Source organism: Lactuca serriola, chromosome 1 (genome assembly GCF_051521515.1).
Source record: "Lactuca serriola cultivar US96UC23 chromosome 1, Lser_US96UC23_V15, whole genome shotgun sequence".
NCBI classification, from domain to species: domain Eukaryota; kingdom Viridiplantae; phylum Streptophyta; class Magnoliopsida; order Asterales; family Asteraceae; genus Lactuca; species Lactuca serriola.
Window position 1 is genome coordinate 100,219,973 of NC_136408.1, and position 23,615 is coordinate 100,243,587.

Here is a 23,615-nt window from a genome sequence, read left to right on the forward strand (position 1 = left end):
TAATAAAGTCAAGTTACCCTTTGCCACTCTTACTAGTCCATGTTAGTGTGTCGGTTAACCACACACGCTCCACTAACGACTTGGTAAGGTACAAACTGCAATTTTATGGGCTAGCACCAATTTCACATTTTCCTAAAGTAACTAAGATTGGGAATTTATAATGTATAGTTACTTTATAATTCATTATACTTTTAATGAGAATTTAAAGTCATATCCTACCCGTTCGGCTAACGACCCTCCATCGATCAAGGAAGCGGTGGGTGAGAGTGGACACCCATTAAGTCACCATTTTATAGGCAACAACCTTATACCCCCCTTATAGACCGGGTTCGTGAATGAGGCCTACTAATGGTAAGAACGACATATTCTTATACATATCTATATAATAAAATTATAATAATAGTATAAGTGTTGATTTTTAAACTTTTTAAAAAATCTAAGGTTTAATTTGGAATTAAAGTATTAGAGTGTAAGACTTTCAAATTCCAACACTTGAGGGAAAGAATTGAAACTATTCCAAGTCTCTTCAATTTGTAACTTATGAGTTTTAATGGTTCATAAAAATGAAGACTCTTCATTTTATGAAACCTCTTTAGTTCTTTAATCACAATTAAAAGAAGTGACTTTTGGTTATCCATAACTTGAGGACAAGTTATGGACACCATCAATACAATTAAGATCAAGAATTAAACACACACGGTGGTTACACATAATTCCTATGATCTTCTAAAAACTCACAAGAACACAAATTCATGTCAAGCAATTTCAAGAAATCATATGAACATATATAATACTTTGAAATTGTTAAAAGTCATGTAAAATGGATTCACATAATCATTATCAATTTTAAAAACAGATTTTACAAGTCCAAAATAGATTGGGATAATGATTCTAATCCATTTCCAGCAACAAAACACGAAAAGACTGCCCAGCACGCACCTACTCGTCGAGTGCATGATCCTACTCGACGAGTAGGATGAATTTGTACATGGACTCGGCGAGTCCTCCCCATGAACTCGGCGAGTCTAGTCGACAGTGAGCAGGTTTTTCGATTTTCAAGCAGTTTTGCATCAAGTATACAGAAAACAATCCTAGGCTCTGATACCACTGATGGGTTTTGAGCATTCTAACACTTCCTAAGTGTACATGCAACCCTAATAACCTTGAATCTATGTTTTCTCTATATACATGCAAATTTCTTTTTCAAGGTTATATCCTAACTAGCATGGCATGGGGATTACATAAAATATAAAACTAGTAGAAATACATACCTTGTTGTTGCTTGGATTCCTTCAAGACTTTGTGAGCCTAGCACCCTAAATGTTGTGCCTCAAATGCTTCACACAACACCACAAAACTTGGAATAACTTGAGAGAATACTTCTAGCACTCAAAATCGGTTATGCCCTCTCTAGTAACCTTACTAGCTCTGATTTCACTAGCCAAAGGGTCCCTTTTATAGTGGTGTCACAATTAGGGTTTTCACATGAATACTCTTAATTGTCATGACTCTTCATTTCTCATGACCCATGGGTTTGTAACTCCCATGGACTATCCATGGAGCTCCAAATGGTTACATCCATAACCCATAAACCATGGATCATTAATCCACCATAAAAGAATTGATGATTATCATAATCAACCCTTATATATTTAATTAGTCTCACTTTGATCACCAAATTAATACTTGATCAAATACTAATTAAATAATACTATTATTAATATATTAGAACTTATAATATATTAATAATCATAAGTGCCATATTCTCTCATTTAGTCTATCCAAGTATTGCAATGCCATGCAACCCAAATGGACCATGCCGGGTCGGGTCAAGTACATACCAAATAAAGTTATGGACTTAGACACTATATCCAACAAAATTTCGGGTTGTCACAGATAGAAGTACTCACGTTTTGGGACGAAAGTCCGAAGATCCTTGAGAGAGAAATTGGCTTTCCTCTAGTTGGAAATGTAACAAATGAATAATTATGGCTCAGAATCATATATATACTCCTTGGGTTTTTGGAAGAAAATATTTTATTCAGGCATTGAATTCTAATATCAACGAGTTTTGGAATAACAGAGTTGCACGATACCCTAGTGCACCCTCTCTCCTGATTGTTGGAATAGTGTCTAAGGCTGCAACTATATTAGGCAAGTATTTGACCCGGATGTGCATAGTCCTTTTGGGTTGCCTTCACCATAGCAACTTGATAGGATGATTTAATTAGAGAGAATAAATATTATTAATATATTATGAGAATAATATAAAGAATAATAATATTGTTATTTGATTAATATAAGTCATAAATTAATTAGAATTAATTTGGTGACTTAAAGAGATTAATTAAATAAGAGGGTATAAACTATCAATTGTTTGATAGTTAAACTTTAGACTGTAAATCCATATTGGATAGTGGTGGACGGATTCTAGAAGCTAGAGATAGCTTAAAATCGTCCAAGTCTATCTAAGGAATGGATTTGGATTGCTTTAAGAGAAGATTATCCAATTAGGGTTTAAGTTGTAACCCTTAAGGAGTCTACAAGTATAAATAGACCCTATGGCAAAGGGAAATCGGCACTTGATCTAAAGTAGAGAACCCCTGGACGAATTCCTCCCCTCTCCTCTCTCTCAAATCATCCTCCTTGCTATTTGGTGTTTGTAAGCCATTAGAAGAGTGACAATTGTGACTCTAGAGCTCCAAGACAACAAGATCAAACAAGAGATTTAAAGGTATGATTCTAGATCTGATTTAGTATTGTTCTTATTCCTAATTAGTCATTAGAAGTCTTGGATTCAAAGCATGTTTAATTAGAAAGCCTAGATCCAAGCATTAGGGTTTTGCATGCGCACATAGGAAAGTTCTTATGGATAAAACCCATCAGTGGTATCAGAGCCTAGCTTGGTTTTCATTAAATTGTTGCTTATTTGTTTGAAACTTAACTGCAAAATTCGATTTTTGTGTTTCTGAGTCATGGACTCGGCGAGTTCCATAGTGGACTCGGCGAGTTGGCCTGACTCGGCGAGTCACTTGGTGCACTCGGCGAGTCCAAGCGTCAGGAATGGCCAGATTCGGGATTTCTTCATGATTATCTTAAGGAAACTTACCTTAATCATATTAGATCAACCCTAATCCGATTTTTTGATATATATGACTATAATCTTGATCTAATTAAAGATATTTATCAACTAATAAAATATTTAATTTCCTTATATGATAATTGATTAATTATTTTGATTAATTTGGTAATTATCTTACAAGAAATCTTGAATAAATCAAATAAAGATAATTAGGAAATTAATTGTTAATTAAAATTATTTGTTATTTGATCCTCCATGTTTTAAATGTTTAAAACTTGTCCTCAAGTTTTGAAATTTGTATTTTGTGATTAAAAGTTTTAATTTAGACAAATTAAATTTCAAACCCTAGATTTTAAAATGTTTAAAATACAACCCTATACTAATATAATATTACAAGAATAATATATATATATATATATATATATATATATATATATATATATATGTATGTATGTATAACTAAAATGCTAGTCTTACCGTTAGTAGGCCTCATTCACGAAGCCGATCTATAAGGTGGGTATAAGGTTGCGGCCTATAAAATGACGCTTAATGGGTGTACACTCACACCCACCGCTCGCTTGATCGGTGGAGGGTCGTTAGCCGAACGGGTAGGATAGGGCAACCTCATCCTCTCATTAAAAGTATAATAAGTAATATAAAGTAACTACACATTTTTAAAAAAAATTTCCCAATCTTAGTTACTTTAGGAAAAGTGAATTGATGCAATCCCATGAAATTACACTTTGCACCCTTGCTAAGAAGTTAGTGGAGCGTGTGTGGTTTACCGGCACACTAATTGGTTCTAAGCAAAGGTGGCAAAGGGTGATTCATTGTTTATCATAGTTCGATGGAGCGTGTGTGGTTTACCAGCACATCGAATAGGTGATCGCTGCAATGAAGGCACCATGTGAATTTGCATGGTAATTCACACCCGCTTTGTGATCCTCGGTATCCCAGTCACAAACAAGAGGGGCATATCGAGATTTAAACATACCATTGAATAGTTTCAATGAATCTCATCCGAACCTAGGAATTCTCAATACATTTAGGACTTAAAGTTAGGTTTTTATGGTGGAGAATTAGTGAATCGTCATTCACTTACCTTCAATTTATTTGGATGTTAGATTACGGCATCCCTTTTCTAATATGTAAATGTTGTTGTTGGATCCTAGCCCTAATTTTTCTTATTGGGTGATAATTAGGGATTCATATTCTAATCTATCTTTGTCCTTTCTAATTGTAGATGTTGAACGCAAACAACGCTGCTGCTAGTTCTTTCACATTGATGAGCCTTTGCCAAAAGGTCACCTTCGATGGAACGAACTTTAGCGAATGGATAAGATACATTCGCACCATTGCTCGCTATGAGGATAAGGAGTATGTCCTCGATGAGAAGCTCGAGAAGATCACCCCTGAAATCGCTACTCCGAGTGAAATTACCGCTTTTGAAACTCATGAGCGCGATGCAACGAAGGTACATTGCATCATGATAGCCACCATGAACTCCGAATTCCAAAAGTCCTATGAGGACATGTACCCGTACGAGATGCATCAAGACTTATTGGAGAGATACCACCAAAACGCAAGACAAGAGCGTTATGAGATTTTCACTAACATGATTTCCTCTAAGATGGGTCATGGAGAGTCTCTTACCGTGCACCTGCAAAAGATGCAAAGGTATGTCGACCGCCTTCGCAAGTTAAATGTTGACTTTGGGGAAGACTTGGCGATCGACATGGTGCTTCACTCTTTGCCTCCGATGTACAATCAATTTAGGATGACCTACCACATGAACAAAGAGGAGGTCACCCTAAGCAAACTCCAAGGTCTCCTGAGGGTCGCTGAGAGCAACTTCAAAGACAAGTCTGTTGCACCAACTCCCAATCCACCCGCTGCTCCTGTCTTGGCTATTGGTCAAGGAAAGGGAAAGAAGAGGAAGGCTTCGTCTAAGAACTATCGCAAGGTTAAAGCCCGAGATGGTGCCTCTTCTAGTGGGACCAAAGTTGATCCCGCTAAGCCCTGCCCTAACCCTAAGGAGGCAGAGTGCCACCACTGCCACAAGATATGACATTGGAAGAGAAGCTGCCCAGAGTACCTGCAAGCCATCAAGGAAGGAAAGATCAAGCCATCTTTCGCAGGTATATATACAATTAAATCTAACGATTCTAATCATGCTATTTCTTGGGTTCTTGATACCGGTTGTGGTTACCACATTTGTTCTAATGTGCAGGGACTAAGAAGAAGTAGGGATGTGGAGCAAGGAAGGATCAATCTAATCATGGGGAACAGAAGATCGTCGCATGTGACCAAGATTGGAGTGTATTCTTTAGTGCTTAGGAATAATTTATGTTTAGATTTGAACAATTGTTTCTATTCGCCAGAAATGGCTAGAAACATCATTTCATTTCATGGTTTGTTTAGACAAGGTTTTAGATTTTCTTTTAATAATGAGAATGGTTCTATTTTGGCTTATCTAAATGGTGTCTTTTACTTTGAATCTATACCATGTAATGGAATTTATGAAACTGTTATGAATGTTGATAACTTAGGAAATGATGTTTTGAACATAGATTCTTCCACTAGTATGGATAAAGCATCCTTGTGGCATTGTCGTCTTGGACATGTTAACAAGAAATGCATAGCCCAACTCTAAAAGGATGGAGTGTTGGAGTCATTCGACCTTAGGGAAGATGAAACGTGCGAGTCTTGTTTTCTTGGAAAGATGACTAAATCACCCTTCACAAGCACGTGTGAAAGGGGTGAGGGTCTATTGGACCTAATACATACCGATGTATGTGGACCGTTTAGATCAACCACGAATGATGGGAACCGCTTCTACGTGACTTTTACCGATGATTATAGTAGATATGGGTATATCTATTTAATCAAGCAAAAGTCAGAAACCTTTGAAAAGTTCAAAAAATTCAAGAATGAAGTGGAGAATCAATTGGGCAGGAAAATCAAGATGCTTCGATCCGATCGAGGAGGAGAGTACCTAAGTCTTGAATTCCACGATTATCTCAAGGAGTGTGGAATAGTTTCACAATTGACGCCTCCTAGGACACCGCAGTTGAATGGTGTGGCAGAAAGGCGTAATCGAACCTTGTTGGACATGGTTTGCTCTATGATGAGTCGTGCTTCACTACCTATCTCTTTTTGGGGGTATGCCTTAGAGACTGCCGCCCATATCCTTTACTGAGTCCCTACTAAGAAGGTTGCCAAAACACCTCACGAGATGTGGACAGGGAAAGCTCCCTCATTGGCACATATCAAGGTTTGGGGTTGCGAGGCTTTCCTAAGACGAGATACTCATGACAAGCTCGAACCTCGTAGTGAGCGATGTATTTTCATCGCCTACCCGCAGAAATCCTTTGGATATCTCTTCTATAGACCGAAGGACAATGTTGTCTTTGTTGCGAGGAGAGGAGTTTTCCAAGAGCAAGAACTCATAGGCCAATGAGACAGTGGGAGGCAAATCAAGCTTGAAGAGATTCAAGAGTCGATAGATGAAGGAACCTCTACCGCTGGCACTCAACCCGTGAAGGAAACTCCGGTTGAACCGATTGACGAGTCCTTACCTCTTAGACGTTCCGATAGAGTTAGAGTTCTACCCCAGTTTTATGGTTTTCATATTACTACCGAAGGGGACACGTATATTAGTGATGGTACACTAATAAACCTTGATGAACCTAATAGCTATAAGGAAGCCATGGTAGGCCTGGAGTCTGCAAAATGGAAAGAGGCGATAGATAGCGAGATCCAATCCATGTATGATAACCAAGTTTGGAATTTGGTTGATAATGTGCCCGGACGTAAGACCGTTGGGTGCAAATGGATCTTCAAGAAGAAGACCGATGTGGATGGGAACGTACACACATATAAAGCGCAATTGGTCGCGAAGGGATTTACTCAAACTCCCGGAGTTGACTATGATGAGACCTTCTCACCAGTTGCGAAGATAAAATCTATTAGAGTGATGCTAGCGATTGTCGCATTTCATGATTATGAGATTTGGCAAATGGATGTCAAGACCGCTTTACTTAACGGAAAGTTGGCTAAGGATGTTTACATGGCTCAGCCAGAGGGGTTTGTGGATCCGAAGCATCCGAATAGAGTGTGTAAGCTTGAGAAGTCCATTTATGGACTTAAGCAAGCGTCTCGCAGATGGAATCTTTGCTTCAATGAGAAAGTCAAAGAGTTTGGATTTGTACGAAGCGAAGATGAATCGTGTGTATATGTCAAAGCCAGTGGGAGTATAGTAAGCTTCCTCGTTCTATATGTCGATGACATATTACTCATAGGAAACGACATCCCGACTCTGCAGGAAGTTAAGTCCTGGCTCGGGAAGTGCTTCGCTATGAAGGACCTCGGAGAGGCTTCTTATATTTTGGTAATAAGGATAGTAAGAGAAAGAAGTAAGAGACTAATTGGACTTAGTTAGAACACTTACTTAGAGAAGGTACTAAAACGTTTTAGTATGGAAAACTCAAAGAAGGGAGAATTACCGATACAAAGTAATGCCAAGTTGAGTAAGACTCAAAGTCCGAGTACCATACGCTTCTGCAGTTGGCTCAATCATGTACGCTATGACTTGTACTCGCCCTGATGTAGCCTTCGCTTTGAGCATGGTTAGCATATATCAAGGGAATCATGGCAGAGCCCATTGGATTGCGGTGAAGAATATCCTTAAGTACCTTCGGAGGACGAAGGAATGGTTCTTAGTCCTCGGAGGGAGTGATGACTTGAAGGTGCGAGGGTATAGTGACGCCAGCTTTCAGACCGATAGGGACAACTACCGTTCGCAGTCAGGCTGGGTCTTTACCCTAAATGGAGGAGCAGTAACTTGGAAAAGTTCCAAGTAAGAAACCGTAGCTGATTCAACATGCGAATCAGAGTACATTGCAGCGAGCGAAGCGTCGAAGGAGGCAATATGGCTGAAGTACTTCATCGGTGATCTTGGAGTTGTACCTGCCATAAAGGAGCCCATGGAGATTTTCTGTGATAATGAAGGAGCGGTTGCCTTGACCAAGGAACCGAGAGATTATGGTAGATCTAGACATATCGACAGAAAATATCACTTTATTAGACATCGTGTAGAAGAAGGACAACTCGTAGTGAAGAGGATATCATCAAAAGATAACCCAGCAGATCCGCTTACGAAGGGACTGAGTAGGGTTAAGCACTTGCAGCATGCTAGGAGTATTGGGCTGAAGGATGATATTAGCATAGATTAGATAGTATAAGAAACGTGTAATAGATAAATGTAATTAACATTTGATGATTAAATAAAGGAGTTTTATTTATGAGTAATGTTACTGTCTTATGTTAATTGTTTAACTATTGTTTCATTTTGCATGTTTTGACTTCCAGATAATTGAGTTTATTAAGAATAATCGAATTATTCAAATTGTCCACAATCGTTCATATGTTGGAAGTAGATATGAATGAAGATTGTCGTGAATTGGTGCGTAGATTGTCTAAATGGTATTAGACATGGCAAAAGATTGCTGCGACGTTCATGAGTGCTTATGAACTGGTTTTGAGCATTGGAACAAACCCGTGCTTGCTGGAATCACCTTATGGAATATGATATAAAAGGGTGATCGAAGGACGATAATATCATATAGTCTTAAAACCTAGATATATGGTTTGTTATTTGTTAATTGATTGTACATTGATAATGCGAAAACGCATCAGTAACTCGGTGTCATAAAACGCATTGTTGTGTATAGTTGATTAATGAATAAGTAAATGCATATAAGTCGAAGTTTATCTGTAACTTTTATCCCAAGGGGGTGAAAGCGATATCTCGGCCGCTCAATGATTTGATTTGACTTATATGTCAGGCCCGGTCAGAACTGAATTGATGTGTTCGATTAAGTTCTATGTCAAATAAATTAGAGATCGAGAAACCTAAATGCTTGACTAATCATTCCATAGAATTGTCAGCATGATATCTAACATAGGACTGTACGATCCCTTATCTAAAGGACAAAATTGATTAGATCAGAGTTTGACAGCGTCTTTGAGAGCTACGATTGCAAATCGAATTGTACTTGTGCATATAGTTACTAGACTTATCTAAGTGGGAGACTGTTGGAATAGTGTCTAAGGCTGCAACTATATTAGACAAGTATTTGACCCGGATGTGCATAGTCCTTTTGGGTTGCCTTCACCATAGCAACTTGATAGGATGATTTATTAAGAGAGAATAAATATTATTAATATATTATGAGAATAATATAAAGAATAATAATATTGTTATTTGATTAATATAAGTCATAAATTAATTAGAATTAATTTGGTGACTTAAAGAGATTAATTAAATAAGAGGGTATAAACTGTCAATTGTTTGATAGTTAAACTTTAGACTGTAAATCCATATTGGATAGGGGTGGACGGATTCTAGAAGCTAGAGATAGCTTAAAATCGTCCAAGTCTATCTAAGGAATGGATTTGGATTGCTTTAAGAGAAGATTATCCAATTAGGGTTTAAGTTGTAACCCTTAAGGAGTCTACAAGTATAAATAGACCCTATGGCAAAGGGAAATCGGCACTTGATCTAAAGTAGAGAACCCCTGGCCGAATTCCTCCCCTCTCCTCTCTCTCAAATCATCCTCCTTGCTATTTGGTGTTTGTAAGCCATTAGAGGAGTGACAATTGTGACTCTAGAGCTCCAAGACAACAAGATCAAACAAGAGATTCAAAGGTATGATTCTAGATCTGATTTAGTATTATTCTTATTCCTAATTAGTCATTAGAAGTCTTGGATTCAAAGCATGTTTAATTAGAAAGCCTAGATCCAAGCATTAGGGTTTTGCATGCGCACATAGGAAAGTTCTTATGGATAAAACCCATCACTGATATCTCATTAAGTGTAAAATCTTGAAATACTCAAACTTATACCAAAAGTCTGAAAATTTACTGCAACTGTTCTAACTTCTATTGACTTGTTATTGTTTGCACAGAATGGAAATTTCGGGTTGTCACATATTTTGTGCCCTATGATATATTACAATTTTAGGATTCCCCATGAAGACAAGGATTTTGGTCTTAGAGCTTTGGGGAATGACAGTGATGTCTTGAATTTGGCTAAATATATTGGAGATAACAAGGTCATTGAAGTGTATACTGTACATGGGAAAACTAATTTGTTGACCCATTTCATTTCTTCTAAAGGGAAGCCAAGTTATAATTAAGGAGCTCTATGATGACAATCTTCCAAAACAGACAAACATATTTCAATTACCATCAAAGGATAAAACCCCAATAACAAATGAACCCGGTGATCAAAAACAGTTGGGAGAGTATATGTTACTTGATACTTTATAGTATCCTTAAACAAGTTTCACTAGAGTTCAAGGTAAGAGTTAAATATGAATCCCTTGTAAACATGAACCCTTTATGAAATGACCAAAAACCCACGGGATGTTGGGACATTTATATGTAGGTTTATAAGGTTCACTAATTGGACACATGGAAGAATGCATATTCATATAAAGTGGAGCCCATAAAAGGAAGAATAATATGGCCTAAAAGTTTATGTCCAACCAAACTTATTCCTTCCCCACATCACAAGAAAATATGTATACCTAAGAAAAAGAGGAAGAAAAGTGAAGATGAAAGGTTGAGTCAAAGTCAAAGGGGAACTCAAGTTATTAGTTGAGAAGAAGGTTGTAAAGGTGGTCCTGAAACCATGTTTGATGGTTTCAGGACTTGAGACGTATGCTCAAGTTTGAAAAGGAGGTTCATCTTATTCATAAATATGTTCATAAGGATCCCTCCAGCTTTATCTCATAAGGTTGTTTAAGACAAGCATAAAATATGTCTCAACAACTCAAAAGAAATGGCTTACCTCATGTTAGTCATGATGTTTCCTAGAACATCTTGATGTATATGACACAATGAACCATCTTAAGGACATGCTCCAAGGGCAGGTTAGGTGGAGGCAATTTGAGACTATGAAAACCCTAAGGAGATGCAGTCGGATAAAAAGTAGAATTTATGTACGTCTTGTGAATAAAAGCGTATATTGACAACTTAAGGAGTATATGATTTCCCTTAGGCCAAGAGTTAGCCATAGATTGTACCCTCATCTCAACGAGTGTTTCATATGGTGATTTCATCTCGAACTTCAACACGATAAACATGAATGTGCCTTTTATGAGATTGAATGACATACTTATGAGTCTTATATGGTCAAATCCTCCAAAATTGCTATTCCAACTAAGGGTGTTCAAAAGTATCCATATCCGAAATTCCGATCCAATATTCCGAATCTAAATTATCCGAAACATCGGATATCCGAATTTTTGGATATCCGAAATTTCGGATATCCAATTTTTCGGAATCGGAATTGAATATTGTTTTTCAGATTTTTCGTATAATTCGGATATCCGATATCCGAAAATTTTGATTTTAATTTATACATTATTTGTTATTTTAATTACATATGTCTTATACTATGAACCTTAGTAACCAAAACATATTCATAATACCCTTAAATACCTATATTACTTCAGATGTCTTTCTAATTTAAAAATACGTCTTTCTAATTTAAAAACTTCATATGCCTTTCATTCAACAAAATTTCAAATTTTCGGTTGTCTGATTTTTATATCCGAATCCATATCCGAAATTTCGGATACGGAATCGGATACCAAAAATTAACTATTCGAAATTTCGGATATCCGAATTTTCGGATATCCGGTTGTGAACACCCCTAATTCCAACGTTGTTTATAAAAAGCAACCATACAACACCCAAGTATAATATAAGTGAGTAAGGGTATGTGTAGTCATAGTTGATTTGTTCCTTCTAACCACGGTAGAAGAGGTATCTTTTGGGCCCTCATTGATTGCATGCTGACACTAAGTGTGTAGCTACACTCAGACATGATTGATAGTCAATCATGTAGTTTCTTTACAGTCGCAACGAATATATATTGAGAAATACAACTTTTTTAATGTAAGAGCTAGACGAGAATTCTATGTCTAATGATTCATACTAAATATCGAGAGCAAGAAATATATTATCACTTATTTGGGACTGGATCAAACCTAAGGGTTTATAAGATCTAAATAGTTGTCAAGAAGACATCTGTAAAGTTATGAGTTTGACCATAGAGTAGTTGTGACATGTGCAAGTGGAAGTCTATTGTAGATATGTGTACTACACAACATGGTAACACAAATTGATTTACATAAGCATATATGAGTTACACACTTGACCCAAGATGAAAAACAAGAATAAACAAATGAGAAAAAAAAATATTAATTTATTATTTATTAAGTGTCAATAAGTAATTAGAAACTAATATGATTAATTTATTATTTATTATTAAAGTGTTAATAAATAATTAAAAGTTAATGGAAAAACTATTTATTAAGATTTAACAAATAATTAGATGGGATTCATTAGTTATGTCTAAAATAATCATATTATTATTTGGAATAATTAATGAGTAATTTTATAAGCATAATTATTAACAAATAAACTAATATTATCCTTGAATTCAAATAAGAAAAAGATAAGATTTCTTACATCTATATAAAATGATGAGATTGAAGGGATTCGATGCTCCAAAAACCCTTAAGAAATTTCGTTAACCCTCCTCCCATCCTCTCTTATGGTCGACAACTTTTCGACTGTTTCAGTTGAAATCATCAAGCCTTTAGAACTAGGGTGTCTTGTTTGCTTGGGCAGTTTTACTAGTTTGGGTCCTTGAGCTTCCTGATAATTGTAAAAAGTAACTCTTAAACCCTCTCTTAGGATTATGGTTGTTATTAGTGAAAAGAATCAATGATCCAAGGTTTAGCAATCAATGTTTTTGTTTTAAATGCTTCCTATGGTATCAATGTCTTTGAGCTTGAGAACCAACGTAGGTTAGCCCAAGTGATCATTTTTGATACGTTAGGAATTGAGAAAAGTTGTCCACATATGAGTAACGTTTGAGGCATCAATAACGCCACTTGGATGATTGAAAAGGATACAACTAACGCTTCTCTTCTTTTGCTTACAAATACAAACAAAACCTATCTTTTTCACATAGACGTTTCAACAATTTACTCAATAGTCATTTTCAAAAATTTCCTTTCTACATCCATTTCAATAACGATAAGAATCGACATATGTTGTTTGACTGATATAACCTCATACAAAGAATAACGACAAGATGATACATAAAAATGACACTAGATGTTACCTGGGCCAATTGGCCCAATCATTTATTATTACAATAACTTCTTGGAAACAGATTTGTTACCAACTTATCCAACCATGCTCCAATCTTTTTACCAATTTAATCAAGTGAATGGGTAAAATAAGCAAAATAAAACATCCTTTCATTAGTAAAATAATGCATAATTTGATAGCAAATTGAAACATGGTTTTTTAAAGTGGTAAGAGATCCATTTTTATTGCATAAATTGGTAAATTTTTATGTATTAAAACGGATTACCATTGTAATATGTGGATTTATCACTTAAACCAAATCAAGAAATGATTCCATCTCATTTGATCCATTAATCAAGACTAGATCCTAAATCTATGATCTTGACTTAAATCAGGATAATGATCCACTAACATTTATGATGAAAATTGTGGACAATAATACCATTTTGGCATCAATTCAACCCTAAGGCTCCATTTGCTGTGGGTGACATGACATGACATGACATAACAAGACAGTTTGTACTGTGTTTGGAGTATAAGAGTATACTGGACTTGGATTGATGTCAATGGGACAACCCAAAAAGGTTTCTTATGTGCAAAAGACATGAATACCCTCTTCATCTTCATCATCAAAAATAGCCCTAGAAAACTTTTTAAGTATTATAGTCTATGTTTCTTCATCACAAGAATCCAATTCACTAGTAGACTCATCTGTGCAACTCGTATCACTTAAAGACAGATCATCATCATCATCATCATCAACATCATCATCATCAACTTCACTTGCTGATAATTCTTGGTTTGATAAACCATCAAGATTCTCCTCAAGAACTTGGTGGGACCCAATAACAGTGTTGCACTTATGATCAGCAGAAGAGTCGCCATAAAGTGCAATGTGTCTATGATATAATTCAAGTTCCTTCTCAGAAATAGCAATAAAGTGCCTTACAGACTCCAGAGATTGCTCATACTTTGACTTTTCAAGTGCCTGAATTGTATCAAATCACAAATAAGAACAACAAATCATGCAAAATGAAGATAGGATAATTGGCGTATACTTACTTTTTTCTTGGATAATGTGTCGATTGGACTCATAACCTCTGGCATCACATAATCCTTCCCACGATAAAAGATTATGGTGTCATCTCCGATCACCTGAATTGGGATTCCACCACTTAATCTTGCAATTTCATTAGCATAATCTTGGATTTGACCTGGTTTACAGGGTTTGCAGATGACCTTTACAGTTTCATGTTTTTTCCAATGCATATGCATATTCAGGATGACACCTCCAAAAACACCTCTTCTTCCAACTGGAACGTAATTGGATCCTTTTTGAGCCATCTTCTTCATGTAGAATCGTTCTTCACCTGTCATGTCGACGGGTTTCACCATTGGTCCTTGAAGTTTTGAAACTTCATACCTCTTCAGCCTTTCAATCAGCAAGGATTCTTTGATTTTTGCCTGAATGTGTGTTGCATTCTCACTTAACAATATAACAGAAGAGATTTGGAGATTGATTGAATTGAAACATAAGATGTTTTGTGTGATTATGATACTGACCTTTTCGAGCTTATATTTGATTCGTTCCTCAGCATTGGCAAACCTGGCTTTCCTTTTAGATCCTTTGATGGTGAGACGACGGGGGTCCTTTTTGTTTGCTAAGTTTCTCTTGTGCTTCTCTTTCTTTCTTTGCAACTTGAGTTTTTTCTTCGTTTTCCATTTGAATTTCTTAGGTGGATCGATTTCATATGCCTCGAATTTGGGTTTGCCTTCTGATATAACGCAACGCACTGTTGATTGATACGATGAAGATGACGAAGACGGAGACGAAGACCCGTAGTGCCTACAAATTGTCGAGTTTCTGAATGCCCACCAAGTGTTCGATGAAATGAATGAGGATAAATTGGGTTCTTGGTATGGAATTAGCCTGGCATAAGTTCAGTTAAAAATGAATTGGCATATGGGTTTGAATTCGATATACTACAAGTATGAATTATCAATGGAGCAATTGAAGAAATTGCGATTATGGATACCTGGTGGTACTGGGAGTGTAAGAGGTGAAAGTGGATTTGAATAATGAAGCAAAGCATCGCCTTCGGAAGCCACCAAATGAACGATTTGCCATATCATTGATTACGATTCGTAAAGAGAGCTTAACAAATAAGCTCCAGAAGTATAACATATATACTTTTCAGTTTTCATTCATTTAAGCTCCTGAAGTAAAACATATATACTTTTCATTTTTCATATAACATATATACTTTTCATTTTTCAAAAATCTTTAGGGTTAAAAAGCTTATCGCGTGTTTTTTTTTGAGTAACATTTGTTTTGTCTTTTCTTACATTTTTTTCATTTTTTCTTGTTAAAATATTAATTATATATTGTTAAAATCTTATTAAATAATTTTTTTCGTTTTTATGTTTATTCTTGTTGATTTTTTTTTCTTTTTTTTATATTGAATAATAATAATTTGTTGATGAAATATCATTATTTTATGCTAATATCTTTATTTATTTTTTTTGTAAAAATATCATTGTTTTTTGCTGAAATATCATAAATTCTTGCCAAAATGTCATACATTATTAAATTTTCAGTATTAAAAAACTATTTGTAACATCCCAAGTTCAGGTATACTTCGAGAACCTTGATCTATTGAGTTATTATCTATTTTAGCCCTTATTATAAAAAGAGTAAAAAACGAGTACGCGGGACGTACCCGAGGTGTACGCTTAGCGTACTCGTCAGCGTGCATTTGACGTGGAGACCACCTGGGCGTACTAGGCCCAGAGTGCAACCCTAATTTGGGGTGAGTCCCCTATACAAGGGATATGATGACCTTATTTCTGGCCACCATTCCCAGAGATAAAAACCCTAAGAGTGACCTAACCCTTGTTCTAAGCTTGAGTGTGTGTGTTTGAGCCTTGTGAGTGTTTGCGTGGTTTTGAGGAGAAGAGAAGGTCTTGAAGAAGAAGGAGTTGGAGCCCAAGCTTCTAGATCCGAGCAAATCTGAGTGAGAGACTTCTTATTGAGTTAAAAAACTTCAGACTTTGCCTTTCCTTTGTCATGAGCATGTTGATGAGTATATTAGGGTTTTTGTCCCAAAAGGTGGAGACTTTATGAGATAATGAACTATAGAGACCTTGATCTGCCCCTTTTCAGTGTATGGTGTGTAGTAGAGTCATAAAAATCCAATCTTGGGCGTTGAGAGTGAGCCATGCATGAGTTATGAGCTTCTTAAGGGAAGGGAATGGGTATTTTGAGTGTTTGTGACCTAATCAGCCATGCAAAGGCTTAAAGTCACTGACTTTATGGACTAAGAGACATTAAGGAGTCTAGATCTGAGATATGAGCTTGTGTCTTAACTGATTAATACCAAAAATGAGAGGAGTGTGAAACTGGGGCGTACATTGGGCGCTATCCCAGTACGCATGATGTAGGGGTCGAGCATCCCCGATGTCTGCATAGCAGCCCAGTACGCATAGTGTACTCCCTGCTGTTGATTTTTGTTGACTTTTAGGGTTTGGTCAAATTAGGGACTATTAAGCCTATGGAGGGGTAAAATGGTCTTTTCACCCTTCTGTGAGTATAAAAGGGTTAGTCTAGTTCTTGAGAGCCAATATTAATTAAAGATAATTATTATGTGTTAGGCGGAGGCTAGACTGGTAGGTAGAGTTTGAGGTTTCATTTGCTAGCTTACGAGGCGAGTCTTCTCACTATACTTACCTTGTGTGGTAACTTTATGTGTGACCAGAGGGTCTTATGTGTATGAGCTATGTTCTGAGATATATTTCTATTTGTTTTGTGATATGCTTATTGTGTATTATATTGAGTTGTTGAGTTGAGGGACCGGAGGGTCCATCTGAGTTGTAGGACCGGAGGGTCCCACTGAGACACATTGACCGGAGGATCTTATTGAGATATAGCCTCGAGTGGCTAATGTACTGTGTGTGGTATCTTGGAGAACTCACTAAGCTTTGTGCTTACTGTGTTATGTGTTATGTGTTTCAGGTAGTTCCGAGGATCACGGCAAGGCACCGACATGATTGTACACACTGGCGGGAGATTGCTTTTATGATTATGGGATTGTGTTTTATTGGTTGACATTTGAGACTTATGTGATTTTGAGAATTATGAAACAAATTTTATTGTGTTTGAAAAATGAAAATTTTGTTTGAAAATTTACATCGTTACAAGTTGGTATCAGAGCCTTGGTTTGAGGGATTCGGATGCACCTCGGGTGTGTTTGGACTCAAACTGAGGATTTGAGAAAGATTTTCAAAAGAGATAATTTTTTCTAAAAATGAGAAAGAGTTTCAGAGAAAACAAGTCGGAGCAGTATGTACAATCATCCAGATCCGAGTGGTGATTTCCTAAATACCCTCATTTTGTGTTATGAGATATTTTATGACATATATTATATGCTAGAGAATAGGCTAGGTAAATCATATGTTAGGACTAGGGTGGCCTGATTTATGATGCCTTAGCCTAGGGATTTCTGCTTTCAGTGAATTGCTTTGAGAATGAGTATTTAGCACGAGCGAGCCATCGAGAGGACTACTGTGAGAGTAGCTTGGGAGGCATAGAGTACTTGTTATTGGGATCCGAGGAGGAGGACTTGGGGTGAACACTAGTGCAGTGTGGAAGGTAGTATTGGGCCCGTAGTACTGGAAACGCCGGATCAGTGAGCGGTCCAAGTAAGAATCCTTAGGATACTAAGGAACAAGTAAGGGCGAGTGATCGAGTGTGAGTATGCTCGAGCGAGACTCTGATAGTTTTGTGTTGTGTTTTAGAGACATCATGGTGGGTAAACGCCACAACCCTGGAGCTAGTGGGAGTGGTGATGAGGAGATACGGAGGATGATCCACGAGGAGGTGGCTGTAGCAATCCGAGCAGAGATTCCAGAGATGCTTGGGTCCATCAAGACCACCTTGATTCAGACATTCGACGAGCGATATGCTGCTATCACTGAGTCTGTTGCTGCCGCGGCCACTGCAGCCGTCGCTGCTGCTAGACCCCCAGGAGGTGACTCGTTGCTGTTCCGAGAGTTCAGCAACACGAAGCCACCAGAGTTTGATGGGACGCATGAATCGATTGATGTGATAAGGTGGATCTCTGATATCAAGGGATGTTTTTACACGTGTTCATGCCCTGACCATTTGAGAGTTCGGTTTGCACTGAACGAGCTTCGCTTGGGGGCGAAGGACTGGTGGAAGTTTGTGACAGTTGGTTTTACCCCTGCAGATCATGTTGCCGTGTCATGGGAGAGGTTTTTTCAAATGTTTTGAGACGAGTATGTTCCCCCGGTGGAGCAGGAATGGTTGGCATAGGAGTTTCTGTCTCTCAAGCAGAAGACAGAATCAGTGACTGAGATTTCGAGGATGTTCCATGAGAAGGCGATGTTTTACTCTGAACACGTGTCCGCTGAGCAGGCACGTCTGAGCCGATATCTGAGCATACTGAGGAGGGACATACGAGAGTTCGTGACGAACTCATCATATAGGATATTGGCCAAGCTTCAATCCAATGCCAGGAGGAGAGAGATTGAGCTGGAGTTGCAGACCAGGGAGGCAGAGGAGGAGTACCGGGGGAGGGACCGGAGACTAGTGCAGTCGCAGCCGGTGACAAAGCGGGCCAAGCCTGCTGATTCCATAGTTGGGGGCCAGAAGGGCCGCACTTGTGGCAAGTGCGGCAACAGTCACGGGGGTTCTTGTCGAACGGAGATCTGCTACAAATGCGGCAAGGAGGGGCACATGGCAAAGGACTTCCCCAAGGGATTCTCGGTTTGCTTTCATTGCAACCAGACCGGCCACCAGAAAGCCGAGTGCCCTCAGCTTGTGCAGGGATCAGCCATGGGATCTGTACCTACTTCTGTGTGTGCTACCGAGATACGGCCAAAGAAGGCCGAGGCACCGAAGGTTCGTGGGAGAGCTTTTTAGTTGATAGCGGAGGAGGTCCGCGCAGCACCCGATGTTGTCGCTGGTACGTGTTCTTATTGTATTCTTTTGAGATATTTTGTGCTTATATTGTGATTGTGTATAGGTACTTTTCTTGTGAGTTATGTGCCTGCCTTGGTGTTATTTGACTCGAGTGCGAGTCAATCCTTTGTATCATTAGCTTTTAGTCGTCACATCAATATTCGACAAGAGACGTTGATTCGACCTCTAAGAGTTTCCATAGCCGATGAGCATACGGTATTGGCGACCGACGTGATTCGTGGATGTGTGCTCGAGATTTTCGGAGTTAAATTTCCGATAGATCTAGTACCGATTGTGATGAGGGATGTCTGTGTCATCGTGGGCATGGACTGGTTGAGTCGATTTGGAGCTATGATCGACTGTGAGCGTCAGCTGGTGACCATACGAGACCCTAGTGGGGGAGTGCTTACAGTATATGGTGAGGGTACCCGATCTAGGTCGGCATTTTGTTTGGCCGCCAGAGCGAGACAAAGTCTACAGTAGGGATGTATGGGATTTTTTGCGTATGTAATGGATACGCGGGCTACTGCAGCGAGATCAAGTTCTATCTCCGAGGTTCCGATGGTGTGCGAGTTTCCAGATGTATTTCCGAAGGAGTTGTCGGGAGTTCCTCCAGAGAGGAAGGTAGAGTTTCAGATCGATTTAGTGCCGGGAGCGGCGCCTATTGCCAAGGCACCTTATCGCCTTGCACCTCTGGAGATGAAGGATTTATCCTCACAGCTGCAAGAGCTGCTAGGGAAATGGTTTATCAGGCCGAGTAGTTCGTCGTGGGGAGCCCCGATCCTTTTTGTAAAGAAAAATGATGGTTCACACCGGATGTGCATTGATTACCGGGAGTTGAACAAGCTGACAATCAAGAACCGTTACCCATTTCCGAGGATCGACAATTTGTTCGATCAGTTGCAGGGGGCATCTTGGTTTTCCAAGATCGATCTATGGTCTAGGTATCATCAGATGAGAGTCCGCGAGGAGGATGTCCAGAAGATGGCCTTCAGGACACGTTATGGGCATTATGAGTTTGTGGTGATGCCTTTCGGGCTCACCAATGCATCGGCAGCATTCATGGTCGTCATGAACCGGGTGTGTAGGCCCATGTTGGATCGTTCGGTGATTGTGTTTATTGACAATATTTTGGTATATTCGAGATCTAGAGAGCAACATGAGGATCACCTGAGAGAGATTGTGGGAGTATTGAGATCGAAGAGTGTGACATCCCCATTTTCACGGCCAGAAAAGACCGATTTTGTTTATGCTTTATAAAAATCAGAGTACTTCTTTTCATAAAAATGTTGCGGAATTTGTTCCCAGAAGAACATGATAAATACGTTATCAAAACATTTTTGAATAATCGTATTTTATTTATTTTAAAACGTTTGGGATGTCATCGTTAATACAGAAACATAAGCATAAACAGAACTTACTAGTGATCTACATCTCTTTAATCTCTCAGTGTAATGTGACTTCATGACAACACTTGTGACATAAATAAACTGAGTGGGTCAGGTTGGGAAACCTGGTGAGTACATAGGGATTTCAATTCCACAATGTTATACCATATATATAGTTTAAAACTCACAAAATATACCATTTCACCATATATATAAACAACTCTTATCCCACCCTGTCGATCCTCACAACGAGACTATCCATATTCTCGGACCTAAGATTAGCCGTTTTACCTAATCCATACTCCCAGATCAGAAATGAACGACTTTACCTAATCCATACTCTCGGACTAGGGACAAATGACAATCCATACTCTCGGGTTAATGATGAATGATTATGCCTAATCCATACTCTCGGACTAGGGACAATAACTATGTCTAATCCATGCTCTCGGATCAATGACATATACTAAAGTTCTATTCTCAGAGTATAAGTCACTCGTACTCGTAAGAAAATACTACCCAATATTCCTCATAATTAATTTAGGTTTACTCTTCATCCTAAATCATCATATATAATCAGGTATGTTCTTTAACATGTATTTCAGGCAACATCAATTAACTCGCACATAAACATATAATTAATACTCCAATCAATACTTGTATTAAAATCATGTTCATGAAAGGGACTATGCACTCACATGGGAAGGTGGTGACTCGGCACTCGGACAGCACTTCGTTACTCTTAAAACAACTTCCTCGACAAAACCTAGTATCATTACCACTAGAGTTTAGTCTGACGTTAACCGCGACAAATTAATAGTCTAGCTATTATTATTATTATTATATAAGTGTTAAATAACACTCAATATAACTCATAATAATAGCCCAAATACTTATTATAAGGTCCTAATAACATTAATATATTGAAACATAAGCTATACTAAAGATAGCGTAGGCATAGCTTACTTACAGCGGGTTTTCTCGAAAATCGGGCTTCGCTGGAGCAGCGTTCCCGAGCCGAAAGGCTCTTTTCTTGGGACTCCGGGAGCCTCGGGGCTTCCTTTGGGTGCTAGGGGGTTTACCTAGACTTTAGGGGGGTTAGGATAGGCTAGAGAGAGAGTGTAGAGAGAGAAAGAAGTGGGGAAAGGTGTGAGAAATGAGAGAACCCGGCACTTCTATTTATAGGGTGAAATCCTGACGGACTCGCCGAGTCGGTTCACTGACTCTCCGAGTCAGTGCCACGTGTCATCATCTGATGGCTTTCCTTGGGGAGAAAGCCTTGGCCCATATTCAGCCACGTCACCCCTTTTGCAGCAGCACCCTGCCGACTTCTAAACCCCGTAACTTTCGCATACGAGCTCCGTTTTCGACGTTCTTTTTTTCCACGCGTAGGTAAAAACAAGATCTACAAATTTCATTTAGACTTCATTGGCTAATTCTCGACCGATCTCAAATTTAACAGTAGGAGGCGTTTAGACTGTTAAATGACCGCGAAGAATTCGTAACTCCTTCGTACGAACTCCGTTTTCGTCCATCTTTTTACCATTGAGTTCCTATTAATGAGATCTTCAACTCTCATTTAGGTCGCGTAAGCCAAAAACCGCTCGAACTAAAATTCGAGTTTCGGGCCGTGCACTGCTAAGCCGAATCTTAGAAAAATCATAACTTCCTCATACGAAGTCAGATTTGGGCGTTCTTTTTATCGACGCTCTTAGTTTAACATATTCTACAACTTTTGTTTAGATTGCTAAGGATAAAGTTTTCTCTATCGTAAATTCACTATTTACGCTTCCCGGTGTCGTGCCGGTTTTGCCGTAAAACTTCGACGGACCATAACTTCTTCGTTATAACTCGGATTTCGGCGTTCTTTATATGTACGGAAACCTTGAGACATATTCCACAACTTGGTTAAGATTATTTATTCTAAATAATCTTTTGTCGAAAAGTCGTTTTCGACCCCTATTTCCTCTAAATTAACTAGCCCGGATTTGCGGGCGTTACAGAGAGGCTCTATGCCAAGTTCTCCAAGTTTGATTTCTGGTTATGGGAGGTCCAGTTCTTGGGACACCTTGTTAACCAGAATGGTATTTTGGTCGATCCGGCCAAGATTGAGGCAGTTATGAGATGGGAGGTGTCGAGATCCCCCACCGAGATCAGGAGTTTTCTGGGACTGGACGGATATTATCGGAGATTTATCAGGGATTTTTCGAAGATTGTCGTCCCTCTCACCAGTTTGACCCAGTAGGGCGTTGAATTTACTTGGGGTCCCGAGCAGCAGACCTCATTTGAGACCCTTCTCTAGAGATTATGTGAGGCTCCCGTGTTGGCCCTTCCAGAGGGAATGGAGGATTTTGTGGTTTATTGCGACGCATCTATTACGGGCATGGGTGCAGTACTGATGCAGAGAGGTCATGTGATAGCATACACATCAAGGCAGTTGAAGCCTCATGAGACGAGATATCCCACCCACGATCTGGAGCTGGGGGCAGTGGTGTTTGCCGTTAAGATATGGCGTCACTATTTGTACGGGGTCCAGTGTACCATTTCCATAGACTATAAGAGTTTGAAGTATCTTATGGATCAGCCCAATCTTAACTTGAGACAGAGGAGATGGTTAGACTTGGTGAAAGATTATGACTGCAAGATACTTTATCATCCGGGCAAGGCTAATGTGGTGGCTGACGTCCTGAGCGGCAGAGCAGAGAGCACCCCGATCTGAGACGTGTGTATGAGGATGACAGTGATGAATCCAGTCTTAGATATCATTCGAGAGGCCCAGGTGGAGGCTGCGAGACCAGAGAACCGCAAGAGGGAGCGGGTGATTGAGCAGGTGTCCGTGTTTGTGACGGAAAACAGAGGACTTATGACCTTCCAAGGAAGGATTTGGGTGCCCTATACGGGCAAAGCTCGACGCACACTAATAGAGGAGGCGCATAGGTCGAGATTCTCGATCCACCCCGGGGCCACTAAGATGTATTTGGACCTGAATAGA

The 23,615-nt window shown here is 38.8% G+C and overlaps 1 protein-coding gene across 1 annotated transcript; it reads right to left on the reverse strand.

Moving 5' to 3' along the window:
* Positions 1-13,616: 13,616 nt before the first annotated feature.
* Positions 13,617-15,470, reverse strand: LOC145096055 (RNA-binding CRS1 / YhbY (CRM) domain protein). Its single transcript, XM_079033831.1, has 4 exons — positions 15,292-15,470; positions 14,819-15,185; positions 14,318-14,719; positions 13,617-14,243 (listed from the first exon to the last, which is right to left on the reverse strand). Exons 1-4 carry the CDS (start codon positions 15,438-15,440, stop codon positions 13,923-13,925), a joined length of 1,239 nt encoding a protein of 412 aa, XP_078889957.1. The 5' UTR covers positions 15,441-15,470; the 3' UTR covers positions 13,617-13,922.
* Between the last annotated feature and the right edge of the window lie 8,145 nt (positions 15,471-23,615).

Bases quoted from the DNA above. Each gene is read 5' to 3' on its own strand.
- LOC145096055 (XM_079033831.1), bottom strand. From the start codon at position 15,440: ATGTTATACTTCTGGAGCTTATTTGTTAAGCTCTCTTTACGAATCGTA. The intron at 15,186-15,291 runs GTATCCATAATC...AACTTATGCCAG, and splicing joins TACACTCCCAGTACCACCAG to GCTAATTCCATACCAAGAAC. The intron at 14,244-14,317 runs GTAAGTATACGC...GATACAATTCAG, and splicing joins ACACATTATCCAAGAAAAAA to GCACTTGAAAAGTCAAAGTA.